The sequence below is a fragment of the Gymnoscopelus microlampas genome (assembly GCF_963454915.1).
Source record: "Gymnoscopelus microlampas genome assembly, chromosome: 24".
NCBI classification, from domain to species: domain Eukaryota; kingdom Metazoa; phylum Chordata; class Actinopteri; order Myctophiformes; family Myctophidae; genus Gymnoscopelus; species Gymnoscopelus microlampas.
Window position 1 is genome coordinate 31,430,221 of NC_139961.1, and position 26,326 is coordinate 31,456,546.

Consider the following 26,326-nt stretch of genomic DNA (forward strand, 5'->3'; position numbering starts at 1 on the left):
TAGCGGAGGGACTTCAAACGCGGTGGACGAACAACAAATCCATTGTTGATGAGCTGATTCGACTGGCGCTTTCCAGAACATCGTTGCATGAGGAGGAGGAGGAGGGATGTGTGTGAGAGTGAGTGCACGTACGCGTGTGTTTGTGAGTGTGTCACATTTATGCAAGTGAATGTGGGTATGTCTGCGTGCAGTCGTGCACGTACGTGTGTGTGGCAGCATGAAAGCCAAGCCGGAGCCTGGTAGCTTGCAGTCAGCCAAAGCACAGCGAGCATATGAGTCTCAGCCCTGCCTCAGTGCAATGAACAAACCCATTGTTCCGACCGGCTCCGCGAAGCACAACAGAACACGAGGTCCAGCAACCCTGCTCTTTAATATGTATGGGCCCTGGAGAGGCAGGGAAAGAGAGAAGGAAAGGGCCCTCTTTCTCTCCCTTTACCCCTCTTAAAAACACACACAAATACTCTTTGGTATCACCTTCTATAAAGCCCATGTCTATAATGCATTATTTATAATAATATTATTTAATATAAAAACATACTTATAATCTATTGTAATCTGCATAATAACACTGCATAGTAATGACTTTCCTGGAGGTGTAGGCAGAAATGTTTTGTATGTTGCTCTTGCATAGATTTAATTATTTAATTTTTTCACTTTATTTAAAGTAACCAATAACCACTTAAAGCAACTTATAATCACGCTATAAGTAACCACTTATGGCGACTTATAATCACGCTATAAAATATAACAGTTGTTATAGTGCATTTTTTAAATTATGTATTATCCCCTTTGTATTATGTATTACAACTACGAGAATTTTAATACACAACAATCCTTGCAAAGAAATGAGTGCCCAGCAATTATGAAGCATAAAGATATTCTACCTTATAAGTAATTATAAAATGCTTTATAATGTGTCATGATTATTGCTAAAAGCATTATAAATGATTGCACTATAAGTATGTATATAAACGAATTATAGACTGTTTATAAATGCATTATAGACATGGGCTTTATATAAAGTGTGATTGGCAGAGTGGAGCAGGCCGTCAGGCCAACTCAGCTGGGTTGAGGGGTTTGGGGAGTATGTAAGGACGTTGCTTTGCAACATCTTATTCTCTCTATTTCCACTCCAGTGTCTTTCTCTGTATTCTCTCTATCTCTCTCTCTTTCTACCTGTGTGTCTCTCTCTATGTTTTACTCTGTTCATTCAAAGTACTGAACTGTAATATACAGTAACATAATGCAAACAGGTCATATTGTGCCATACCAAAACATAACACAAACAATTACGTCAGGGGTTTCCAAGGGCTTTGTGTGCTAATTGTTAGTAAGGGAAAATTTACACTTTTAGTTTTTGGTCAGTCACTTCCCTGTCTGAATGAAATGTACACGAGTAATTCCTGTCTGAATGAAAATCTAGCAAAAATAATCCCTCTTCTAATCCCCCAAAATACTTAATGGGTGCATTTGAAATGCACTCAGTGCTACTGCTTTGAACGGACATAACAAAATAAAATGTTAAAAAAGAGCCTGCAGCTCAGAACAGGATGTGACCACAATGAATCTTCTGGGAAAGAAACGCTACAAACGTGGATGTGATTAGAACAAAGCGCCTCCAAATGTTTGGCAAATGTGGCTGCAGCTGTTAGTTGGCTGTAATTTTGTATGAGGAGATTTGCACACATATTAACAAAATGACATATGAATGAGACTCTTGTGTTTGGTACCCACGCTGTGTGCCCATTGAACCACGCCAGACTGCAGGAATTCCTACACTCTAGACAATCTTTCTCACAAACTGTTAATGACATTACTTGTCCGCCAGTGACTGTAAGGGGTCCCAGGGAAAATGAGCTTTTGCACTTCTGGGAGAGGGTTTTCATTTCCACGCTAATGAAATCGGAAAACGCAGCCGGCGGATCAGCACAGAGGAAGGGAGAGGAGAGGATTCCTTGTCAGATTTCTTGCTCACAGCAGTTGATTTTTCCTGGCAATTTGATAAAAGCTGATCCGATTTGATCTTGTTTCATCAAAATAACACAAACACACCTCATTTGAAAGCCGAAGCATGTCATTTGGCAGGCAGCCAGCAGTGCTTAGACCATTATCTGCAGGGTGTCTACACCCTGATTTATATACTTACTTGTGCAAGGGTGTTGCGCACCGAAAATAGCTCATGTCCAAGCTCACAGCATGGCACACTGCGATGAATTGTGACTCACAACGCATCGCAGTGTGACATGTTGTGAGTGAGCTTGTAGATCTGCTATTTTCAGCGTGCAGCCAAGTATACATTTTAAGCTTAAGGGTAACAAGGCTGTGCATGCTACAGTGCAGATCAAATCACACGCAACCTGCTCTAATGACATCAGTCATGTGACGCAAAAATGCTTATTGACGGATGGATAGATTTTCATGAGGTATGGTGGGAATGATTAATATGCTCCTCTGAGGAGATGATTCACTTTTGGGTCAAAAATGAGTGAAGTCGGCCCGGACCACTGGCGTAGTGGTCTGGGCACCTAGGCTCAAATGTAGCCTGACAGCACATCGCGGGTTCGAGTCCCGTCCCCGGCGATCTTTGCTGCATGTCTCTCCCCATCTCTCTCCCTGTTTCCTGTCTGTCTCTACCGTAATCTATACATCTATAATCTATAAATAAGGCCAGATGTTGGTATGGATATGGGCTTGCACCTCCACAGGTGGCAGGTGCTTTTTATATATTTTCAATACATTTCCACTGTTTTAATAGGACTGTGAAGAGAGACAAGAAAATGATTGTAAAAAGCAGGGAAGCTTGATTTGAATCCTGGAAGTTGCGGTTGCGTGGACAGCAAATTAACTGGTCGAGTCATCAGAATAACCCCTCCCTCCTCCCAAGAAGTTCATCCTGTGTTTCTATCATCTACCTTCTGGCTCAGGATGGAGCGGATGGCTCTCTCCACCTCGGCAGGGTTTTCAATGTCCACCGTCCACACGTGAGGCTGGCCGATGTAAACCTCTGCATATGGATGCTGAGAAGTCAACTGTAGCAGAGGGGAGCAGACGAGGGGAGAGGAAGGGGAGAGGAAGGGTGGTTAAGATCCTTGGATTTAAAAATACATTCAAGTGCAGTGCACACACACACACACACACACACACACACACACACACACACACACACACACACACACACACACACACACACACACACACACACACACACACACACACACACACACACACACACACACACACACACACACACACACACACACACACACGCAAACCTACTGTATCATGCTCAAGAATGGCTCCTTAACCCATTCAATCCGGGAACGCATCTGTGTCATTTTAAGATTTCTTTGGCTATTCAAAAATAGCAGATATACAAGCTCATAGCGCGGCATCGAGTGACGCGCTACAAGCTTGTAGATCTGCTATTTTTGAAATTTGTACAAATCTTTGAATATATATTTCTTAAAGCAAACATTTGTAAAATATGTTGTTCCAGGGACCTCCAGAAACAAAGATTTGGGATAAAAATGGTGTTTAAAAAAAATATGTGTATTCAAAGATTTGCACAAATGTCCAAGATTTTTAATAGCCAAAGTATGAAATAATGGTTATAGCTAAAATCTAAAATGACACAGATGCGTTCCCGGATTGAATGGGCTCAAACAGGAGTGACAAATGACATCCCTGAATGCAATGGTTCAGCAGGTCTCACCTCTCTCAGGGTGGGCTTCCCCTTAAAGAAGTCAGTGTTCTTGCTGCTCTTGGGCGGGTTAAACTTGGGGTTGAGGAAGGCGCAGCCATTGGCTATGGCCTCCAGGGGAGCAGGACCCTCATAGGGGAACGACAGGCCCACAAACAGCTGTGTAGGAGAGAGGAGAAACAAAAACAGGAACCGCTGAATGCATTATTCCACTTCAAGGATTCGGTCAAGCAATTAGTTTAGTAGCTATGCGACAAGTGAGCCTTAAGGGACACGAACACACATGGGAGCAGTGGATTTTGAACTTGTGACCCGTTTGTTTCTCTATTCGTTAATGATCCGGCAGGCCTAGATAGGACGACTAGTGTTCACACATCCCACACTTTTCCCACATTACGACTTTTTAAAAATATTATTAAAACACGTTTTATTCATTTAGCAAAAGGTACGATATATATTTTGAAACATGTTAAAACATTTACACATTGGCAACCTGTAATTATGCAATGGACCACTAGTGGTCCGTGGACAAACTGGTTTAGAGAAAGTGCTGTAGATGACAATTCTGTCCATGTCTATGACTGCCTAGGGCCTTTGCTTTGCTTTTTAAGAGCTGCTGATAACACAAAACTTGTCACTCGATAGCTGGACACTGCGGGGCTCGTCTGGGCGCGGGCCAGCCCAAAAATGTTTGCATTACAGCGCTTAAAAGTAAATGACGTTAATTTGACATCCTATAGCCCGACTGACACAACGATTTGCACTTGTAGCAACCATGCGAAACATAGAAAGGACAATCTCGTTAGGGAGGGAATGACTGACGTGTATAATGACCATAAAAGCCTCATCTAGCAACACAAATCAATGAAATTATCACATACTATAGATGCAAGAAGTCAAAAACATGATGCATAAACACACACACACACACACACACACACACACACACACACACACACACACACACACACACACACACAGTATTTTACTGGATATCACACACATGGAGCGTGCTGCAAAAAACGCCCTTAGAGAAAGTCAAAGACAGAGAAAGCACCGTTAGGATCAGCACTCATTTCGTGGACGGCCGGAGCCAGCTACAATGGCTAGTCTGTGAGTGGTTGTAGCCGTTTCTGTGCATGTGTGTGTGTGTGTGTGTGTGCGTGCGCCCCTGTGCGCGCCGATAGGAGAAGAACAGAAGGCCTCTTCAGGTCCTGTTTCCACTGCTGGGCTGATGACTCTCTCTCGCTCTCTCTCTCTCTCACACACACACACACACACACACACACACACACACACGCATGCACGCACGCACCAAGTACACAGCACTTACATAAAAAACACACACTCCATCTAGAGTGTCTAGAGTTATGATGGATTAAGAATGATTCAATAAAGAAACACTATTTTCCAATTACAGGTTGAAATCTTCAACAACAACAAACATGACTTCAGCCTGAATGCAGATGGTCAGTTATACAGCAGATTGCGTCTTTAAGAACGACTAAATACTAATCCAGTCTTTGCCAACAGGCGGCAGCAAAGTACACAGTTTTTATATACATAGCTCTGTGTGTGTGTGTGTGTGTGTGTGTGTGTGTGTGTGTGTGTGTGTGTGTGTGTGTGTGTGTGTGTGTGTGTGTGTGTGTGTGTGCATATCTGCTGCAGGGGCTCTGAAAATAGTGAACGACTCGATAAGGACTGAGAGAAACAGATAGATGAATGGACTAATGAATGAATGGTGGGTCAGCTTGGACTTCGGACACCTCTTTGAATGAGCGGAGACGATATACTGAACAGTGGTGGAAAAAGTACTCAAATATTTTACTTAAGTAAAAGTATCAATACTGCAATACAGAAGTACTCTGTTACAAATAAAAGTCCAGAATTCAAAATGTACTTGAGTAAAAGTACAAAAGTATTGCTATCAAAATGTACTTAAAGTACCAAAAGTAAAAGTACTAAATATTTGAAAATAGATGATCTGCTATTTTCAAATAGCCTATGTATAAAATAGGGCTAAAGTGGTTAATGGGTGTTTCATAATCTCATAATTTATATCTGAAAAGTAACTAGTAACTACTAAAGTTTTCAAATAATTGCAGTGGAGTAAAAGTACAATATTTACCTCTGAGTAGAAGTAAAAGTATTGGAAATTGGAAGTACAAATACCTCAAAAGTACAGTACTTAAGTAAATGTACTTAGTTACTTTACACCACTGATACTGTATGTATGGAAATAGATACGTACATTTCCATAAAGACTGGCCGGTTGGATGCAGTTTTACACAAACCACCCTGCATACTTTCTGGCTTCCTTGTTCCTCGTCATACAACAATAAGAAGTTGATCTACAACTACAGTGGGCGAGACAGCCAGTGAGAGACAGACGTCAGCAGACGGATTCCCAGAAACAGACTAGGGAAGTCTGAACCTTTGCATACTTCCTGGTATGACCACAAATAACCCATTATCAAAATCTAAAGTTAAAGTCGTAAAACAAGGTATATATTTGCCACAGAAGCCTTTATCAGTATTTGTAAACCAGAGGAGAGTGTCCCAGCACAATAAGCCTTTTCAGCTCTGTTCTCAACAGGCCATCAAATCATTAACCTAATACAAGGACATGCGATAAGCTTTCCATTGAAACTTCCTATCAATAATAAAGTTCATTGTACACACGACACACACGTACCCACATACACACACACAAACGTCGCCTTGTATTCTTGTATGTGGCGTTCACATAGCTACAGTCTACCATTCATCTTCAATGGAAGCCGGCGACATGAAGATACAAAGTGATACCCAACGTTTGTAGCTTCCACAAAATCTACAAAGCTACAATCCAAGTTGAGCTGGCTTCAACTGCAGCTACAAAGCTACAAAATGAGCAAGTGTTAAAGCCATTTCCAAAACACCTTCTCTCTCCACACAATTCCTGTAATGGAGGAAAACTAATTATTTCCGTCAGCCAGTTTTGTGTTCTCTTTAACCCCAGGCTTTATATTTCCCTTTATATTTGTCTCGCTCATCGGACACATGCTGACATCAACGCCTTCAACAGCGACAGACATGCTTTGTATCTTTTGTACCGTAGCTGTCAGTGTGAACGCAGCATTAGACTCACACAAAAACAAGCCTAAAGGCACATGTTTTTCGTTTTAAAGGAAGTTGTCATATGTGCCCGGCGCAAACAGTCTTTACGCCACCGTACAGGAGAGTGTTTTTTTTATTCGTTTTTTTTAACTGTATATGCCCCAGGAGACCAATTAGCCCGGACAATCTGTTTGCAAGGTACAGCACGCTCATGATTTGAGCCCGGTGCGAGGAAACACATGGGTTGCTGTAGCACCTCTGTTGTTTTGTCTCATTAGTTCTCATAAGCAACAACGTGGCCTAAAATGGGAGACGGCTTTGTGGGGTTTTAATTGGCCTGTCTCCTCTACTTTCCACACAGCACCATGAGTAATGAGATTGTATAGAAGCATCTGTATGTCTCTCTCTCTCTCTCTTTCTTTGGGTCTACCCCTCAGCAACTCTGGCTCGAAGTCTCTCTATCCATCTCCCTCTCTCTAGGTCTCGTACTCCTCCTCTGTAATTTCTCCTTCCTGGAGTCTTTTCTTGTCTCTTATTCTCTCCTTCTTCCCTGGCGTCTACAGCTCTCACCCTCTAAGTGTTTGCCTTTGTCTCGCTCTTATCCCCTGTCTCCCGCAGTCCATTCTCGTAACCGGGCCCTGTTTCAAAGAAGTGGCGTGATGAAGCCCTCTTCATCGTCTCTTCTCCTGAGAGGAGGAAGAGAGTGCAACTGAGGCGATTTGAGTCAACTCACGTTGCTCAATCAGGGAACAAGACAGGAAAGTTCTGTCACACTGACACAGGCTGACATTTTAAAGATGGGACTGAACCAGTACCACCAACCAAGTCAGAGAGCCAGTGAGTAAAAGCTGCACTTCTATGCTTATGTATTCTGCTTTCAGCAACCATCAGTGTTGCCGTAAAATAAACCTGGGTGTAATAAAGCTAAATATTGTGGAAACCTTTCCTCTAAGTTAGGAGTTCTGTTCAGTCTCAGTGCAGTGGCTTTGGTCCTCGCATCTTGATATCATAAGAGGCCCTTCTCCTTGGATATTCACAGCTATTGTTCAACCTAACTTACTGTACCTAATATGTAAGTTCTGCACCTCAGAGGTAAATTCCTGGTAGTATTTACACGTATTATAGTCCTTGAAAGGAATATAAAATGAACACAAATTCAAAACCTGATGAAACATGTGGGTCTACAGTATATGTATTCAGCACCAGACAGCTGAGAATCCCTGCTACTACAAAGCACACAGTCAAAGCCTGTGTGCTTGCTTTGTGGCTGTGTTCTTGTTTGCCTTTGTGAATGACAGTGTGGAGGGGGGGTGAGAAGAGACATGAATGGAGACAGAAAAGGTCCTCTTGCGGAGGAAGAGGGTCAGACTGGGGACACATGCTGAGTCAGTGCTGCCAATTTTGAGAGAACGGGCTATTTTTGCCCAGGTGTCTTAAACACTTTTTCAAAGCAAATGCAGGTGAAGATTGAAACCCATACGGCAAAAACAAAACATCCTTTTGAGGTACACTTACATGTAAACATTATGGAGAAAAAAAAAGCTTTTACATGGATCTCTACTATCTATAAATCTATAAATGTGTGTTTGTGTCTGTCTGTGTGCCTCTAAATCGGCTTCAGCGATTCTCTGAAACACATTTAAACCAAGTGTGACTTTTGTGGCACACCCATAGATGACTCATCATAATCCTACACTGTACTGATGACGGGTATGGGCCAATATTCCTAAATATTAAAACATACATATACTGTACTGAAATATGAGAATGAATGAATTAATTAATGAATGAAAAGAAAGAAAGACGTCATCTGTGTATTTCTTAGTAAGTTAGTTAGCAACTTAAACTCTCTATACATAGTAAACTATTGGCCCTTTTTCCCCCCACTACACCAAATCTCTTTGGACAATCTAGAAGCTCACAACGAACTAACTAACCACACTAGGGATGCTACGGATCAAGTGGTTAGTAAAAGGCTACTGGTCTCACCTTGGTCTCTCGTAGGAGGAACTGTAGGTCTCGTCCGCTCAGAATCCCGTGGTTCTTCACGTAGCTGGGCAGATGTACGGTGCTGGTGCCGTGCACGGTGCCATGCACCTCCATGTAGCCGTGGATAATGTCCAGGTATTTCTTCTTATCCTGGAATTACAAGGAATGTAGAAAATGCATATAAGACTTTATTTATACGTTGATTGATTGATTTGTAGAATTTTGGTCTGGTCATTAGATATCTCATGATCTCATCCTATAATAATAATAATAATAATAATACTGTGGAGCTGTCCATGCTTGGAGGAGTTTTGTATATATATTGTTAGAACAACTTCAAAAATAGTAGTCACAATGCGTCAGTATGTGATCCGCTGTGATCTTGTAGATAGGCAATTTTCGCTGCATAACATAAAATAGGGCTTATGTGGTTATGTATATTTTTAAAACTTTGATTCAGGATTCATTCGAAAAGGCTTTTTCCTTCTGTGTAATGAATGACACCAGACCTCATTTTACCAGCAGTGGAGCAGCAGCGTCAATCTACAGCAGCGTGTATCTGTGATCTCTCATTCCAACTACCTGCCTGACCATCTGGTCTCAGTGGAAGCCGGAGATAAAAATATCTGCGTATGAAAAGCACCAGCGCTGGTGCTATCAGAGCCTACCTAATCCACGCTATCGGGCGCTATCAGAGCCTACTAATCCACGCTACTGCCTTGATCTAATGGAAGGATAAGCAGCAGCCATAATGCTGCTTGCTAACGCAGTGGCACAAATCTGAAACCTGTACCTATTTATTTTTCTCATTTCAATTTATAGTGGGCCAAGGCCCAATCAAAGGTCCAGAGAAGTGAGAGACAACACAGATCATTATTATTTGAGTTCAACTTCAAACAAAACGATTGAGCCTAATTCAAATTTGCTCCATCAAACAGCATACTGCAGCATAAGTGAAGAAAGTTGATGCACACGCCAAGCTCTGCAATTTCTTCACCAAACTAATAACGGCCGACCGTTTTTGTCTATTTATTCATCTGCTAAAAAGGTATGTCTAATTGAAATGCTCTACTTATCTCAGCAGCCAGACATCCACGTCAACATGGACTACAGCACAGAAGGGAACCTTATTATGTTTCCTCAATGAACATCTGGCAAGCGAGCACACAAGATCCAAGTGAAAATGGCAAACAGGCTGAGGAAAATTTGCTTTACACAATCTTTACACAATCTTGAACAAACTAACTTTAAGTCAGTGAATCTCAACCTTTATAATTTCAAAGACCCCCAGTTTGATATGCATTTGGCCACAGACCCCCATTTGATATGATTTATACTTTTTCTATATTTGAATTTTTATCTCTAGGACCCCAATCTACACAGTAAACACCACATATCGGAATTGGCACCAACAAGTAAGTATACAGCCAAGCGTACTGATATGGATATATTTTGCATATACCATGTGAAATACATACATTTTCATGTATTAAAAACCTTTGCAACTCACAAGAAGCGTGCAGTAAAATGCACTAACTGGCTACACCACCAGGCACCAGATTTAATAAGTAAAATAAAATCCTCAGTGTCAATTTAGCTGGGAGGGAGTCAAAATGGACCAACATGGAGCCATGGATAAACTTTGGTCCATTTAAGTTAAATTAACACTCTGGATTTTACTGTGCATGTTCAAAATACATTTTCCCCCCATTAGCCCCACTCCAGAGTCCAGTCTTTATACTTTATAAATGTATTATACAATACTGTTTTTTTCTTTTTTCTTTTGCGGTAATGGGTAACAGATAAGCCCAGTACTCCAGTACACCTGAACTCATTATAACGTAACAATGGCCAAAGCAGCATATAGCCCTTCAGGAGAAATACATGCTCCTTCAGGAGAAATATAACCTGGCTCTCAACGTTGAGAGCCAGCATACCTCCCTGTATGATAGCAATCCCTTGATCACAGCAGCCAGCGCTGCAAGACTTTCATATAAAGAAACAAGGGTCCATTATCATACTTGCAGGGTTAAATGAACACAGAGGGTTTTAGTGTGTACTGTAGCTGCTACACACCCTTGCCAAATAAAACACAGAAATGAAAGCCAACACCAAAACGGAGGATGTACTATTGCACCAGGGTAAGGCATTTGTCTTGTTCTCGTTCCCAGCTTGTGTGTGGTGATGAAACCAGGCTCATTTGGAGGACGGGCACTCTACTGTACCGTACGTTGCTCTTTGAGCTGTCCAACAAGGCAGTAAAAATTAAACATTGTCATTTCCTCCCATAATGACAGGATGCTCTGAAGGCAACACAACACAGGTGTTAAGACACACACTCTGTGACAAACAATGCGCAATGTAACACGGCCACATGCACGTGCGTGTGCGCGCGCACACACACACACACACACACACACACACACACACACACACACACACACACACACACACACACACACACACACACACACACACACACACACACACACACACACACACACACACACACACACACACACACACACACACACAAGCGTGAATACAAAAGAGACTATGCTTACAAAGTCTCTCTGACACAAACAAGCCCCCACACATTAATATTTTAACATGGATGCTTTCCAAGGCTGTGTTTGTTGTGCGACACTCAGAGTCTTATTATTCTGTGTGTAAAGTGTGCGTCAGTGTGTAAGTTGCAGAACATTTTGAATAACCATACAGGGTGTGCAAAAAAGTATCAATATATACAGACACTTTAGGATTGTCTATATAATATACAGGATATACATACAGGCAGCAGATGGTTGGCCAATGTATATAATATACATGAAAATATTACAGTATGTGCTGAACTGTAGCAATTCTGAGCAAGATACAGTCCAAAAAAAAAAATGCTGTGTGTGCTCTGCTGTGAGTGACTAGTATTTACAGATTAATGTCATTTGACAATATTGTTTAGGACTCTGAAAAAAACACTCTTTCTGTGTCTCTGTATTGACTTTATGACTCATGACTGCATGCGCACGAACAGTCCATTGCTGGGATGGTGTATGAGTCCCGACGGGAGGGGAGGCGAGTCCCCATGGTGCACTCCACGATCTGCAGGGCTCACTAGCAGTCCCAGGAGGAGCTAATCACAAACCAAAAACCCATCAGGATGCTCTGAGTGGTACCCGAGAGGAAGGATTGCAGGACCAACACACATCTGCATAGTATGACTAGCAGCAGCCAGCAAAATAGGCAACAAACCAGAGCCTGGGATCCAGGAGGGAGAAGAGTCTAGGATGCATGGAGCATTGGCCAGGGAAGAGTCATAGGGAAGGGAGGGACAGACATCCTGTGTTAACTGATCTAAGTGTGCGGCCTGGATCATATACTGGAGGTAGCGGGGGAGCCAGGCCCTTGATTGCCTTGTATGTCATCACGTGTTTTAATTTGCCACGTGAAAGTATGTACAGTATGTGCACGTGTGAGAGCGTGTGTGTGTGTAACTGTATGTAGATATATGTGCATCTGTGTGTGTGTGTGTGTGTGTGTGTGTGTGTGTGTGTGTGTGTGTGTGTGTGTGTGTGTGTGTGTGTGTGTGTGTGTGTGTGTGTGTGTGTGTGTGTGTGTGTGTGTGTGTGTGTGTGTGTGTGTGTGTGTTCTAGGTAACCATTCGCCAGGTCCCCCCAGAGACCAGGCTATCAGATGACTCCAGCCAGCCTGCTGTAACTAAAGCTGTTCTCTCTGTGTGTGTGTGTGTGTGTGTGTGTGTGTGTGTGTGTGTGTGTGTGTGTGTGTGTGTGTGTGTGTGTGTGTGTGTGTGTGTGTGTGTGTGTGTGTGTGTGTGTGTGTGTGTGTGTGTAGTCCTAATTAGAAGGTGAAATCACTACCCTGTAATCCTTTCACTCTGGAGAGCTGAGTGCAGGACCTGAGACCTAATAGGTATATGTGTCTGTTGGGTGTGTGTGTGCGTGTGTGTGCGTGTGTGTGTGTGTGTGTGTGTGTGTGTGTGTGTGTGTGTGTGTGTGTGTGTGTGTGTGTGTGTGTGTGTGTGTGTGTGTGTGTGTGTGTGTGTGTGTGTGTGTGTGTGTGTGTGTACATGTCACATAAACAAGAAGGGGATGGGCATGTGCGCACAAACACATATACACACAAATACAGGCTGACACTTACTACACAGATACTGTAGCTATAGCCACAGGCTGATACACACAAGCAAAGATGCAGCTCCTCCCTTCCACACTCATCCAAGTGCAATCACAGCCAAACAGCGTATTTTTAGAGTCTTGTTGAAACCAAATAATTAATGCCTTTTCAGCGGTTTGGTCAATCGTGTTAGACATGAACACTGTTGCATACTTGGCTCTGACTCCACTGGCAAAAGTCTGCAAAAATGGTATGAATTGACAACATTTGGAACGCTGCCCGGCGTAATGACAAGCCGTTAGCATGGCAGCGCATGCCGAGTACCGAGACCACCTACGTGTGTGTCAATCTGTGTCACAGTCATTTGTGCCTTGCTTATCTTGTGCACAACCGTGACTCTAATACGTATTTATTTACCATTTGGTATTGCATTATGGAGCTACCTACAGTAGTAGTGTGGTATAAAGGTAATGAGGGGGTGGTTCTGGGACGTGTGTGTGTCATTCCAAAGCGAGTTGTTTTAGGGAGCGCTTGTTTTGGTTCACTCAACGTCCTGTGTATGTGCAAGGTTTTGCAACTAATGCATGACTTTTTTTAATCGAAGGCATTCGTATCTCAGGAGCCTCGAGGCCTCACTGTCGGTGTGACTGCCGAGCGAGTTGCAAGTACCAGTGCAGAGCCGTCGATGTGACGTCTGAGTTATGTGGAACCAGAGCGGGCGTTCCCTCTGCGTCAATCACAGAGATAGGGGGGTGTTTTTGCAAATATAGTTTTGGCTTCAGAATAGCATGCATGCTTTTGGGATGCCAGAACGCACTGAGATTACGAAACGGAGGTTAATGTGGGTCTGTCATAATAATAATAATGGATTTTATTTATAATGCACTTGACATTTGTGTAAATGTGCCAACTATGTGTTGAGGATGCCTAACGAAAGGTTACCCAAAGTTGCCTTGAGATGGACCCCAATCGGGAAAAGAAAGAGGGGTAGACCAAAGAACACCTGGCGAAGGACAGTGATGATGGAGCTGAAGGAGACGGGGGTCTTTCCTGGGACGAAGCACAGGCCAAAGCACGAGACAGGGTTCAGTGGCAGTTTCTATGGTAAAGAAGCGCTGATGCGCTCCTCTTCCTAGCGCTGAAATGCGATGCTCAGTCAGCGCTCTCTGAGTCCAGCGTTGTTTGGCGGAGTGCTCATGGTGCCTCGAGCAGATACATAACTTTTGGGAGAGGAGCGTTGCTCATCAACGTCACTTTCCTATGCAATGGGTTAGAGAGACACGGTCACAATCATTGGGCAGAGGCTTCTCGCATCCAAAGCGCTGCGTCACTTCCAAAAAAGAACATCAGGTATGCGGTCAGGTTCAAGCTGCAGGCTTCACCGCTTTTGTTGTTGTGTTTGCCCACATGCTTGTGTTGTATATGTATATATGTTTGTGTGAGAGTGGGCGGGCGTATACGTTTCGCCCACACGTGAATCCGATCTGACAGATGGGAAGCGGAGGCCTTGTACAGAAGCACCGCTCCGGGGGTTTATAAAAATTCACAGCCTCAGCTGGAGAGCTTGATTGAAGCGAGGAGAGAGAGACAGAGAGAGAGAGAGAGAGAGAGAGAGAGAGAGAGAGAGAGAGAGAGAGAGAGAGAGAGAGAGAGGGAGAGTCGAATGAGAAGGGAGGAGGTTGAGGGTGGAGTGTAGAGGGTGGTGGCGGGAGGTTGTTTTATGACCTTGTAAATCAGAGGGAATTTGTAAACCTTGGCTAGAGAAGAGGGAAACCGGAGAGGAGGCATGCGGTGGCTGGCTTTTGTTGTCTGAGGAGCGGAGGGGAGGGGGTGAGCGATGGGCGTCCAGGGAGAGGAAGTTTTGGCCCCGGTTAGGGGAAAACAACAGCAGCATGGAGGAGTCGAGTCACGGGCCGAGTATATACTGTATATACAGTACGTCACAGTGGGACTGGTCTCAACCAGTGTTGCCAGATTTTGCGAGAGAAACAAGCAACCAGGTCTATACTACGAAAACGCGTTGTGAGCTTGTAGATCTGCTTTCTCCACAACAAAAATCTTGAAAAAGTACACACAATATTTCCAGATGGGGGTCCGCGGACAAATACATATTCATTTGGGGGCCCTTCACATGACAATGCTTGAGAACCACTGATTTAAACAACATTAGGAAGCAAGCCCAAATAAGCAACTACACTTAGGAAACGAGCCCAAAAAAACGCAACCTGCAACTGCCAACATTTACAAGTGACTTGGCAACACTGGTCTCAACCTGTCTGCACATGTTTTTTAGAATAGACAGTGTTTGCACACTTTCACACCTGCAGCGGTCATGTATCATGTTCTTTAGACGCCCCTGGCCACTGGACACCACACATAATGTATGCAGACATCATACAGTTACACTACAGTTACTTCGGTATTGGCCTGCCGGACTGCCTTTGGTGTATCAGCAAAAAAGATGACATTCACTGATGCATTCATAAATCTATATTGTTTACCTGGCACAAAAGTGGGAATGGATAACAACAAAAACTAGACGCGTCGCAATTCTGGGAAATTGCAAAGTGTGGTTGCGCCAACGCCGGTCGAGGTCGCCGCCGCCCGGACTCGAGTGATACGTGCCGGACTCGAGTGATAAATGCTTTTGGGGATTCGTTGAGTAAACCACCCTCGACATGTGATTCAAATTTGGGATCGATTGGACATTCTTTGTAAAACGGGCCGCTTCCACTAACTTTGGAAGCAAATTACGGACGAACGGTCAAAATTCCGTTTGGATGTGTTTCTCGCATGGGTCCAGAGATCACGTGTACCGATTTTTGAGGGAATTGGACAAAATCTGTAGGAAAAGAAGCAAAAAGTGTGTTTTGAAGAAAATTCAAAATGGCGGAAAATCTATCCTGACGCTATATTTTTATTTTACAACCCACGGTTCAAGAGTTATAAGCCAAAACGTAAAGTGGTCTGTTACAGCGCCACCATGAGGCCGACTGGTGTAATTTTTTAAAAATAATTTCGGACTAAATTATGAACCTCCCCTTACAGTAAATCTTTCTCTTTACATTTTAGAAAATTGTTACTTTTTAAAATGTTTTTTTGCCTATAATGACATACCCAAAAGAGGGATGCCATCATTAAAGTGGTTAAGAGAGACTGCACAGTCGTAGACTCACAGGAAGAGGATTATAAGGGTGAAAAATTCATCAGAGATACAGAGAGAGAGAGAGAGATGTGTTGTGTTGCACCTGCAATGCACCTCACACCGCCTGAAGGTAAACATCAAACACAACCCACATATTATGTAAGTCATTTGAAAGTGATGGTCCGTATTGGCCTCGGCTAGCACAGTGACAGAAAAAACACTCACTATAAGGGGCGATTCTCCAAGTGCTAGTCTCTGAGACACACGCACAGAGTAAAAACCTCAGTGTTCATTTATGGGTGTAGGAATGGACCATTATGGGTCCATCTGGGTTAATTTTTTATACTCTCAGAGTTAAATGAACACTTCAGATTTTACTGTGCATGCATGCACAATCACATGCGCGCGCACATAATTCATTTTTACAGTGTAATCAGAGTGCCATGCCTGCCAAAGACGATCAGCAATCAGGGTCTATGAGGAGCTTTAGTTCAGTGCAGCTCCTCGCCCTGCGGGCATTATTAGTCGGCCATGTGAGATAGTGAGAATAGGAGAGAGAGAGAGATAAAGCAATTACAGAGAAAGAAAGGAAGAGAAAGAAAACCAGAGTAAAGTAGAGACAGAGGGAAACATACAATAGATACACATAGACAGACAGATAGACACAGTAGGTAGATAGATGAAGCAGCTATGACAGACAGACAGACAGACAGACAGACAGACAGACAGTAGATAACATTTACATAGGGCCAGGCTTGGACTGCCACCTCACTGTAAAGTTAAAAAAAACTTCACTGAGTGCAATTAATGACACCAGGAGGAATGCGTGCTTGCGCAGATGCCTCCACACACCCAGAACTCTGCTCAGTGGAGCGTGAGAGTGGCAAAATGAGTGGGAGGGGTAGGAGCCCAACGGTCTGTACTCACGCCATGGGATGAGATGTCACAGGCTAAGCATGTAGCAGGGACAGTGTCCGACCTGATTCAATTCTGGTGGAAGTGTGCATTGGTCCCATCTCTGGGTAAGTATGGTATAATCGCTTTCTTTTAAACTTTGATTAAAACAAAATTCCATATATTTTGGACCCAATGGAGAAAATATTTTGCGAGACCAAATTCTATCCCAAAATATAAATTATAAAGACACTTTTCAACCAGTAGGTATAAAAAGAAGTCCAACGCACTTCAACCAGTGCTTGTACTGCAACACGAGGGCTAGCATCATGAGATCTAATCTTGTGGTAAATTACTCATATACTTGCAGCACAGCCACAGAACAATATGCTCTGTGATCTAATATAAAAACCATTACCTCATAACAAGGGTAAAATAAAGTTCAACAGGCAACGGAACTACTTCCTTACAGCCGTAAGCATTTGGCCCCCATTATGTACGAATGCTTGGTAGCACTGACCGCAGTGATACACAAGCTTCTGTGGTCTATTTGTCAGCTTCAAAATATGTGGGTGGGTTGTGCTCAGTTCTGTCAACATTACATTCCCCTTTTTTCTGCTTGTGTGCGTGTATGGTAGTAGTGCGTGTATATTAGCGAGTGTGAAATGTTGTTTACTTTGTGTATGTGTACTGTATATGCTTCTGTCAAGTTCAACACACTGAGATGTGTTTGTGTATAAAAATGTATTCTGTATACAGTACAGTGTGTGATATGTATTTCAGTGTGTGTGTGTGCTTCTGTGAACTCAGCGAGCTGTGTTTGTATGTCTCGCATCTGTGTCCTCTGATGTGGAGTCAAGGAGGGGGAGTCAGTTTCAAACCGTCTGTCCACCACACCTCCCTCTGTTCACGTCTTATTTTCCCCCTCCGCCTCACTACTGTGTTCCCTTGCCTCTCGCGCACGGCACGGCGCACACACACACACACACACACACACACACACACACACACACACACACACACACACACACACACACACACACACACACACACACACACACACACACACACACACACACACACACACACACAGCTGGCCCTGAGGAATTTGTTGCCCTAGGCAGCATTTTACCTGGTAATAATAAATAAATAATAAAGTCTGTTTCACAAACACAAATAACTAGGACACTGTGTAAAATACAAAAGCCAAATTACAAATTACAATTTCGGCATTTGTAAGCAAGATAAACTCGAGGTAATACATCAAATGCATAGTGTAGTGCCTCAGTAATCTAGGATCATAGATAAACCAATAACCTATCATCAGTCTAAACATTATAATAATATCAAAAAAATATTTACAACTATACACACACTTAGGATGCCAGGTCAACAATGACCTGGCATCTGTCTAAATAAAATGCTATCTAATTTACAATTTAACGTTTGCATAAGACTGCATGGTCGTCAAGGCTAGAACATTTAAAACAAAACTATTATATATTAATATTAATGAATTTGTATTGGGCGTTATCTGAGTAGATAAAAAAGGTGTTTTATTATCTCCTGGCATGGAGAGAGAGAGAGAGAGAGAGAGAGAGAGAGAGAGAGAGAGAGAGAGAGAGAGAGATAAAATACCTCTGAAAGTCTTATCAAAGAAATGTAACTTAACGTGCTGTACGGCACATCGTTGCACGTGGCCGTTGCATGTGCCTTGTGCACGCATGTTCGTGTCATGTTATACTTTTCTGTCCCATGAAACTAATAAACCGGTTTCTGCACATACTGTACCTAGGGATGAATGCAGCACTTAAATTATCTGGAATGCATCCTTCTAACAATAGAGGTCGAGTTATTTGCATATTGAAACGCATTTGAAATGTCAAACATGTCAAGCCTCTGACGTTTTTACATGTAGTTCATCATGCAACACGTGTGTGTTCCGCCCTCAGTTTCATCTTATGGAGGCCATCACCCCTGCCCGCACACACGCGTTAAAGTCTATTTAAGTTCATGTAAATATATATTATTATATTTCTAAATAAAAACGGGTTTCACTACCACTTTATGTTGCATCTCTTTTTCCCTTAGACGGGGACGTAACAATATAATATCCATTCCAAGTTTTATTAGACTTTGGTCGTGAGGTTAAACTGTAAACAAACATCTTATTCTCTTCATTACAGGTGAGAGTCGGCTATTTACTTTATAAACGTTTAATCGTGTGAGGGACTCGCTTGCACTGATCTACAATTTGTCATGCAGTGCGTCATGCCGCTTTGTCAGCTTGTAGATCTGTCCCTTTTGAAGAGTGGTGATGTATTCCGTCAGTTGGTCTGCCTTCAGCCTTTCACTTCCGGTGGTGCGACTATGTTTTCATTCCCACTAACAATATTTCTACACGGAACACTAACACCACTTCTCCCAGAGAACATGGATCGTTTTGGTTATAAGCCCACGTGTTTCTATGATGAAATAGCAAGTTAAAATGTGAATATGTTTCCGTGGTTTTGTCTGCTCCGAGGACGCTATTGTTAAATGAGTTTCGGTTTGTTTCTAGTGGGGAAGGATCGGCAGACACGTAAATCCCGCCCACTACATTTGATTGGGTAAAGCGCGGCCTGCTTCCTGATCTGAAGGCACGCCCACTTGTAGGCCAGTGCGTACGCGATATGACGAACCCCCCCCCGACAGATTCAAGCGGAGAGCAGAATCTGTTCTTGAGAGATTAGCATATACATGACGCAGAAAAATTCCATACCTTTTGAAGACGTTTATAGACATACTGGTCAGCTATTCTGTTTTGAAACATGAATCTGGTAGTCTGGGTGTGTGTGTGTGTGTGTGTGTGTGTGTGTGTGTGTGTGTGTGTGTGTGTGTGTGTGTGTGTGTGTGTGTGTGTGTGTGTGTGTGTGTGTGTGTGTCTGCCTGTGTCTTCTAAGTGGAAAAGAGAAGAGTGAACAGTCACGCCTGCCTGCCCATCGTTCTGCGTTTTCCAGCCCTACTTAATGCGTTGCCCTGGAAACCGCTCCCATCAGAGGTAGCCTGGCCATTTTAGCTTGGTACGTTAGCCGTTCTTTCCTTTTGCAGGTGGTATCCAATTTTGGCCATGTCATTATTTAGGTGACAACTTTCAAAAGTAAAAAAAGAAAAACGTCATATCCACAAGCTCACAACGTGTTGTGAGCTTGTAGATCTGCCATTTTTGAAAATCTTTGAATAGGGCTTACTGCAAGTGGTTATCCATATGGACTAACCTTCTGTGTCGCAGCATCTAAAAAACAATACAAGGTCTAATAACGGAATGGCTCAGTCTATGACATCAGCTTTCAGCCCGATCCGACTGCCATTATAAAATGAAAGTTAAAATATTTCAAAACATATTTACAATAAGTGGATAAAGTTTACTTTAGTTACTTCCTTGGCCTACTGGCAGTGTGCACAAGGAATGTGGTGCTAATCGGTCCAGAGGTTCAGACAGACAGGCACTGCCTGCTGCCGGTGTTCGGCTGTGTCAATGGGGAGCTGAATCGTATCTTTGCTAAATCACATGCATTTCACACCATTTAGCCTTCAAGCTGCAGAAGTAACTGGTAGAAAAAGAAAAAAACCTACAACTAAAAACAACAGTTTGCTTCTAAATTGATTTGCAATTAGAGCTGTGTTGTTTACAATTCCAACCTGACGGCAGCTGCCAAATAACTGATGTGGAACCGTTTTCCTGATGCTTTGAAAGGGTGTTGATAGAGTGAAAATTGCGATAGGCTTGGTACTGGGTACACGCCCTTGAAATGCTTGAATCTCAATTTGGAGGTAGTGCAAGGAACACATCTCTGTAAACGGATGGTTGGTGTTGTGCAGGTACGTACATGCACACACGCATGTACGTAACACACACACACACACCGATATGCATGCACACACAAAACACCTAGGGACTCGCACACATGTGTGGATGTGAGTTTGCGCGCACACAACTTTAATTACATTCCTTGTCACTCAGAGAGGAAGAGGAACACTCTCGGTGAAGGTGAAGCAGTGGATACTGTAATTACCATTGTCTGTCTGCGCGTCAGAAAGATGAGTCAGTCCACTTTTAACAATGGCTCACTTCATGCATTAGGTGATGGTGACCCGGAACCCCTGCATACCGACCGGCTACGCAGCCAGGACCCATCCATGGGCTTTGGTGTCTTTCTAACAAGGTACTGTACACATGACCTTACCTGTCCAACCCACATTAACCCAATCAAATTACAGGGACGAGCCACAAGCAAGAGGAAGCAGTCTGGTGAAAGAATGCCACTCTGGCACGGGTGCATAAGGCATGTCACGTCCAGGGTCCCTGTAACATTTTCCATTTAATTACAGTAAACTTTGCTAGAATTCAGTTTGTTGCCTGGTTCTTTGGCAGGGACTGTTAAGGCCACAGCAAAAAAAAAAAAAAGAGGAAAACGTATTCTGAAGGACAAATATCACCTCAGGAGATATACAGTACCACCCCAGTAATGGACTGTTTGTGCCAATGCGTACAAGCGAGCGCCTGCAGTGTCTCAAGGTCACCACAAAGAGACACAGCGAGAGTTTTTCCATGAGGCTATCAGAACCCTGAATGACAAAACAAAACAAAACCAGTCCATACATGCTGTGCAAGTATCACATTACACTACTACGGTATGTGAGATGACAACGGTGCATTTAATGTATTGCCAATGTAAAAAAAATATATATATTCAGGCTTTTCGGAGGGTTGTAAAATGTACGCTGTTTGACATTCTTTGTTAGTGCTGTATAGGATCTGCTGTGCTTGTAAAGAATTGTTTGTAACCTTTTGTCACTCCAAATGATACTCTCTCTCCCTCCCTCCCCAAGGTTTCCTGTATTTCTTGTTAATACACCCATGACACAGACACTCCAGTAAACTATTTGGAAAGTATACTTCCTTATTTTCCAATGGTTGTAAAATGATCCGTGCTGTCACTTTCATCCAGCCGTGAACTGTTATCAGGTTGTTTTTGGAGCAGAGTCATTAAAAGCCACCACATATAAAGTTGTGTAATATTTTATTATAGAGCTGGGGTTGTTTGGAGAGGATATAGCGGATTTCAACAATTAGGCTCAGAATTAACTCACTTTTATTTGAATCAACTAAAAAATAGTAGTGTAGAGGGAAAGTGTGGTTCATCAGCCAACAACAGCGTGATTTAAACTTAAGTTACACACTAAATAGCCGATCTACCGAAGCAATAGCATGTAGATAGGCAATTTTTGTTGCACGACACCCTCAGGCTTTAGGACTAAAGGATGTTTTTAGATGGGACAGATGGACAGTCAGTCAGAGCCAGTCAGTCTGAACTCCAGGCTAAGATGGACATACTGTACAGTAGAAAGCAGAGTGAAAGATAGATGGATAGATAAATTGTCATGGGACACACAGGGGATTTTCTCAACTTTAGAAAAATTGCAAGCTGGGAATGAAGAGAAAGACAAGATTAACAGCTTCATTCCAAAAATGAATCTGCTCAACTATTTACTGTTCCTGTGTTTCAATAATACAAGCCATTCAATCTTTTTCTAAAGCTATATGATTTCGCCGGCTTTGTCTTTGCATAATTTCCAATCACCTTTGCTTTCAAAATAATCTTCCTATGATTATGCATGGACATGAATGCCCATCATGGTCCAAATTCCATTATGCGCAACTCTGAGATGTGACTCACTACTTCAATAATATTCACTATGAATTCTACTTTCAAGCCACAGATTATTTTCTAAGCGTAGGCTCAAGCTGAAAAGAAACAAAAGATGGATTTGTCCTCATGCTGTCAAACTTTTAAAATGGAGAGAGAGAGACACACACACACACACAGACAGAGAGAGAGACAGACAGACAGACAGACAGACAGACAGAGAAGGGCAGAGGGAGGGGAGGTGTAAAAACCTCATCTCCAGTCATCTCATTATCAGTCGCCCCTTCAAAATAGCCCTTTAATTAAAAGAGGGAAGCTAATGAACACGCCTGGGAGTCTGATTAGTGGCTAATGTGTCTGAGCTGATGGGCTTCCCCCTTGTCTGCCCTGTTTATGCCTCTGCCGACGACAGCCGTGGCCCGTGCCTTTATGTTTTCAGGATGTCCGTATTTCCTATTCTGTTGGTCCAAGGTCAAGGTCAATGTCCATCCCATTCTCGTGAACGTGATATCTCAGGAATGCCTGGAATTAATTGCATTACATGAGGCACTAATGTTATGTCTCCTTGGACTCGAAGATGAGCCGATGCGAATTTGGTGGCCAACGGGAAAGGGCACTGTGACCTCACACAACACATTTGTGTCTGTAACTCAAGAATGTCTACGCTAAAACATGACAACATTTCACACAGCTGAACTGTGTAATAGCATGAAGTGATGAAGTGAATATTTTGGTGGCCTGGGTCAAAAGGTCAAGGTCACTGTGGCCTCACTTCCATCCCATTCTCATGAGCAAAACATCTCAGGAACTCCTGGAGGTAATTTCATTACATCAGGCACAAAAGTCCACTTGGACTCAAAGATGAAACTAATTATATTTTGGTGGTAAAAGTTCAAGGGCACTGTGACTCCACAGTCAAAAAATATACTGAACACCTTTAAAAAAAGACTTTATGGCGGCATACTGCTGTGTGCTCTCACTCCAGAGGAGGGAGACCTATTGTATTTAAGAGAGACCACTGAGTGGAAACAGCACAGCTATGCATTCAACAACTGGACGATGCGGTACTTCATTATACTCAGAGCGATAGTGTGTAGGTGTGTGTGTGTGTGTGTGTGTGTGTGTGTGTGTGTGTGTGTGTGTGTGTGTGTGTGTGTGCATACTTTTATCTAAAAACCCAGAGCAGTTTGAAAGAGGTCGCTCCCTGACGGTAAGCTACTGATTTTCAGCCGAAAGCTCACGGACATACAGACGGGTGACAAATGAAAGCAATTAACATCCTATCATGCTCTGTGGCACATATAAAGATGCTGAGCGGGCCCAGTTGACCTCAATTTTGGATCAAGATGGCATGACAAAACGATCTAAGTGACTATGAAAGATGATTCATTATTGGGGCACAGATGGTAGTCTTGCAATAACGACAGTGACTAAAGCAACATCTGCATTTCATTGTATGGGTATCATACATCAGTAAATAGAGTCGACATGGGTGGTCGCATCGATGATCGCTCTCGCGTCCTGCGTCCTCGTATACCTTTCCTTATCCTCATCCTGTGGATTATGGATTTACACCTCAACTCCGCATGGATCATACACCAGAAGGATATGGAATTATACGAGAAAGAAAAGGTAGAATCACACAATGACTTCTACCTAACTACTGGAACCGAGAAAAAACACCCAGGTTATGGAACCGCGACGATCCACTCGACTCTCACAGCCAACCCGAAGCGAAGAAACAAACCCCTGAATGGTAGATGCAATCGCAAGACGTACTTCTGTTTAATTCTACTACTTTCCGGAGACGTTGAAGTAAACCCTGGCCCTGTAACCACAAGGCAATCTGCTCGGCTTACAGCTGAATCCAACAGGCTAGCGGCCAACGTTGCCACCAGCAACGGGGTAAAACAACAACAAAGCCAGGCTGGAACAAAGATCTTCCGGAGCACCGGAGCTAGCCTAGCCTACGTTGCTACCGAAGCTAGCCTCGTCGACAACAACAATGGCTCCCCACCTACTCGACTAGGCGAATCAACCCAAATGATCAACCTAAACACCGACGTCGTATCCACCGCAGCCGTCGACGAGGACGCTCGCACCGACGCACAACGGCGATCAACCGGGAGATGCAGCGTAGCCGAGAACGTGGAACCAAGGAGTCACCTAGCTGTTTTCACCGGAGCAGAGACCTTGATGCACCGCTACAAACCTACGGTTGGTTCCACGGCCAGGGCCCCAGCAGAGACCGAGATGGGACCATTAGCAGAGGCCGTGCTGGGACCTCCGCGCCCCATCCCCCCCCAACCCCCCATCCCCCCCCCAACCCCCACTGCTGGCTGCCCACGACGGTACAATGGCTTTGATGGACACTACAACCCCCTCCCCCCCCGAGACTGCTCCTAAACATCTCTCAGTGGATAAACACCTATCCATTGAAAAAATGATCAAATCGTTTGGTGTTGGCTTGCACATGATACATCTTAATGTGAATTCTCTTGCAGGAGACAAGCTAACACAAATCAAGCAGATGTTTTATGATGGTAAGGTTGACATTTTAACTTTCTCTGAAACAAAACTTGATCAAGCGATAACTGATTCTGTGATTGAGATTGAAAACTACAAACTCTTCAGAAAAGATAGGAACAGAAACGGGGGTGGTGTTTGCATGTATGTTCATACTGACAATGTCTGCATCCTTCGGGAAGACCTGATGGATGAAAACATTGAAGCTGTGTGGGTCGAGATCATTTTTAAACATTCCAAACCTGTGCTAGTCGGTACCATATACAGACCTCCTAACCAGACTGATTTCTATGATAGACTTGATGAATGCTTAGCTAAAGTGGACCATGCGGAGACGATTCTTCTTGGTGATTTTAACACTGACACGCTCCGCAAGGAAGCGTCAGTGTATAAGTCATTCAAGGCGTTTTGTGATCGGCATTCACTCCACCAGCTGATCACTCAGCCCACAAGGCTGTGTGTTTCCTCTCAAACTACCATAGATCTCATTCTAACAACGGACAAGGAAAAAATCCTAAATAGTGGTGTTTCCACCTGTGGCATATCTGATCATAACATGATCTTCTGCACCAGAAAGAAACGTAAACCTAAGACCGGTTACCACAAAACAGTCACAATCAGAGACCTCAAAAATTATAAGAGTGAGGACTTAGATCACAGACTGGAGGAACAGGATTGGTCCGACGTTCTAAACAGCACACAGGCAGACGAATCCTGGCTTAGTTTCAAAACCAAATTCATTCAAATTTTGGACAGTGTGGCTCCCTTGAAAACCATCAGGGTCAAAACCCGCTCGGTACCATGGATGAATTCGGACATCCTTACTGCCATGAAAGTCAGAGACAAAAAGTGTTCTGAGCTTCATAAAAGTAGGATCAAACTAGCCAAATGTTTTAACAAAGGTCTCGAATCCCACGTAGCCAAACTTGAAAAGGAAAAAAACAAGCTAAGAAACAAGGTAAATAAAATGCTCCAGTTAGCAGAAAAAAGCTACCTCGATGACAAGATTGAGGAAAATCCAAAAAAAACACGAGAGCTTTGGAAGCTACTCAAGAACCTCCTAGGCTGCAGCAAAAAATTGAAAACCAGGCTTTCAAACTTAAGCCTCAAGGTGAATGACACTCTCATTTCATCCAAACACGAAGTGAGTAA

The 26,326-nt window shown here is 43.2% G+C and overlaps 1 protein-coding gene across 2 annotated transcripts in view; it reads right to left on the reverse strand.

Annotated features, from left to right (window-relative positions):
• The window catches only part of mgat5 (alpha-1,6-mannosylglycoprotein 6-beta-N-acetylglucosaminyltransferase), a 146,071-nt gene that overhangs the window by 5,448 nt on the left and 114,297 nt on the right, over positions 1-26,326 (reverse strand). For both annotated transcript variants that reach the window (XM_084051112.1, XM_084051113.1), the window contains exons 12-14: positions 8,789-8,938; positions 3,713-3,859; positions 2,913-3,029 (exon numbers count right to left, since the gene is read on the reverse strand). In XM_084051112.1, coding sequence (XP_083907238.1) covers positions 2,913-3,029; positions 3,713-3,859; positions 8,789-8,938 — 414 coding nt within the window. The remainder of the gene's footprint in view (positions 1-2,912; positions 3,030-3,712; positions 3,860-8,788; positions 8,939-26,326) is intronic.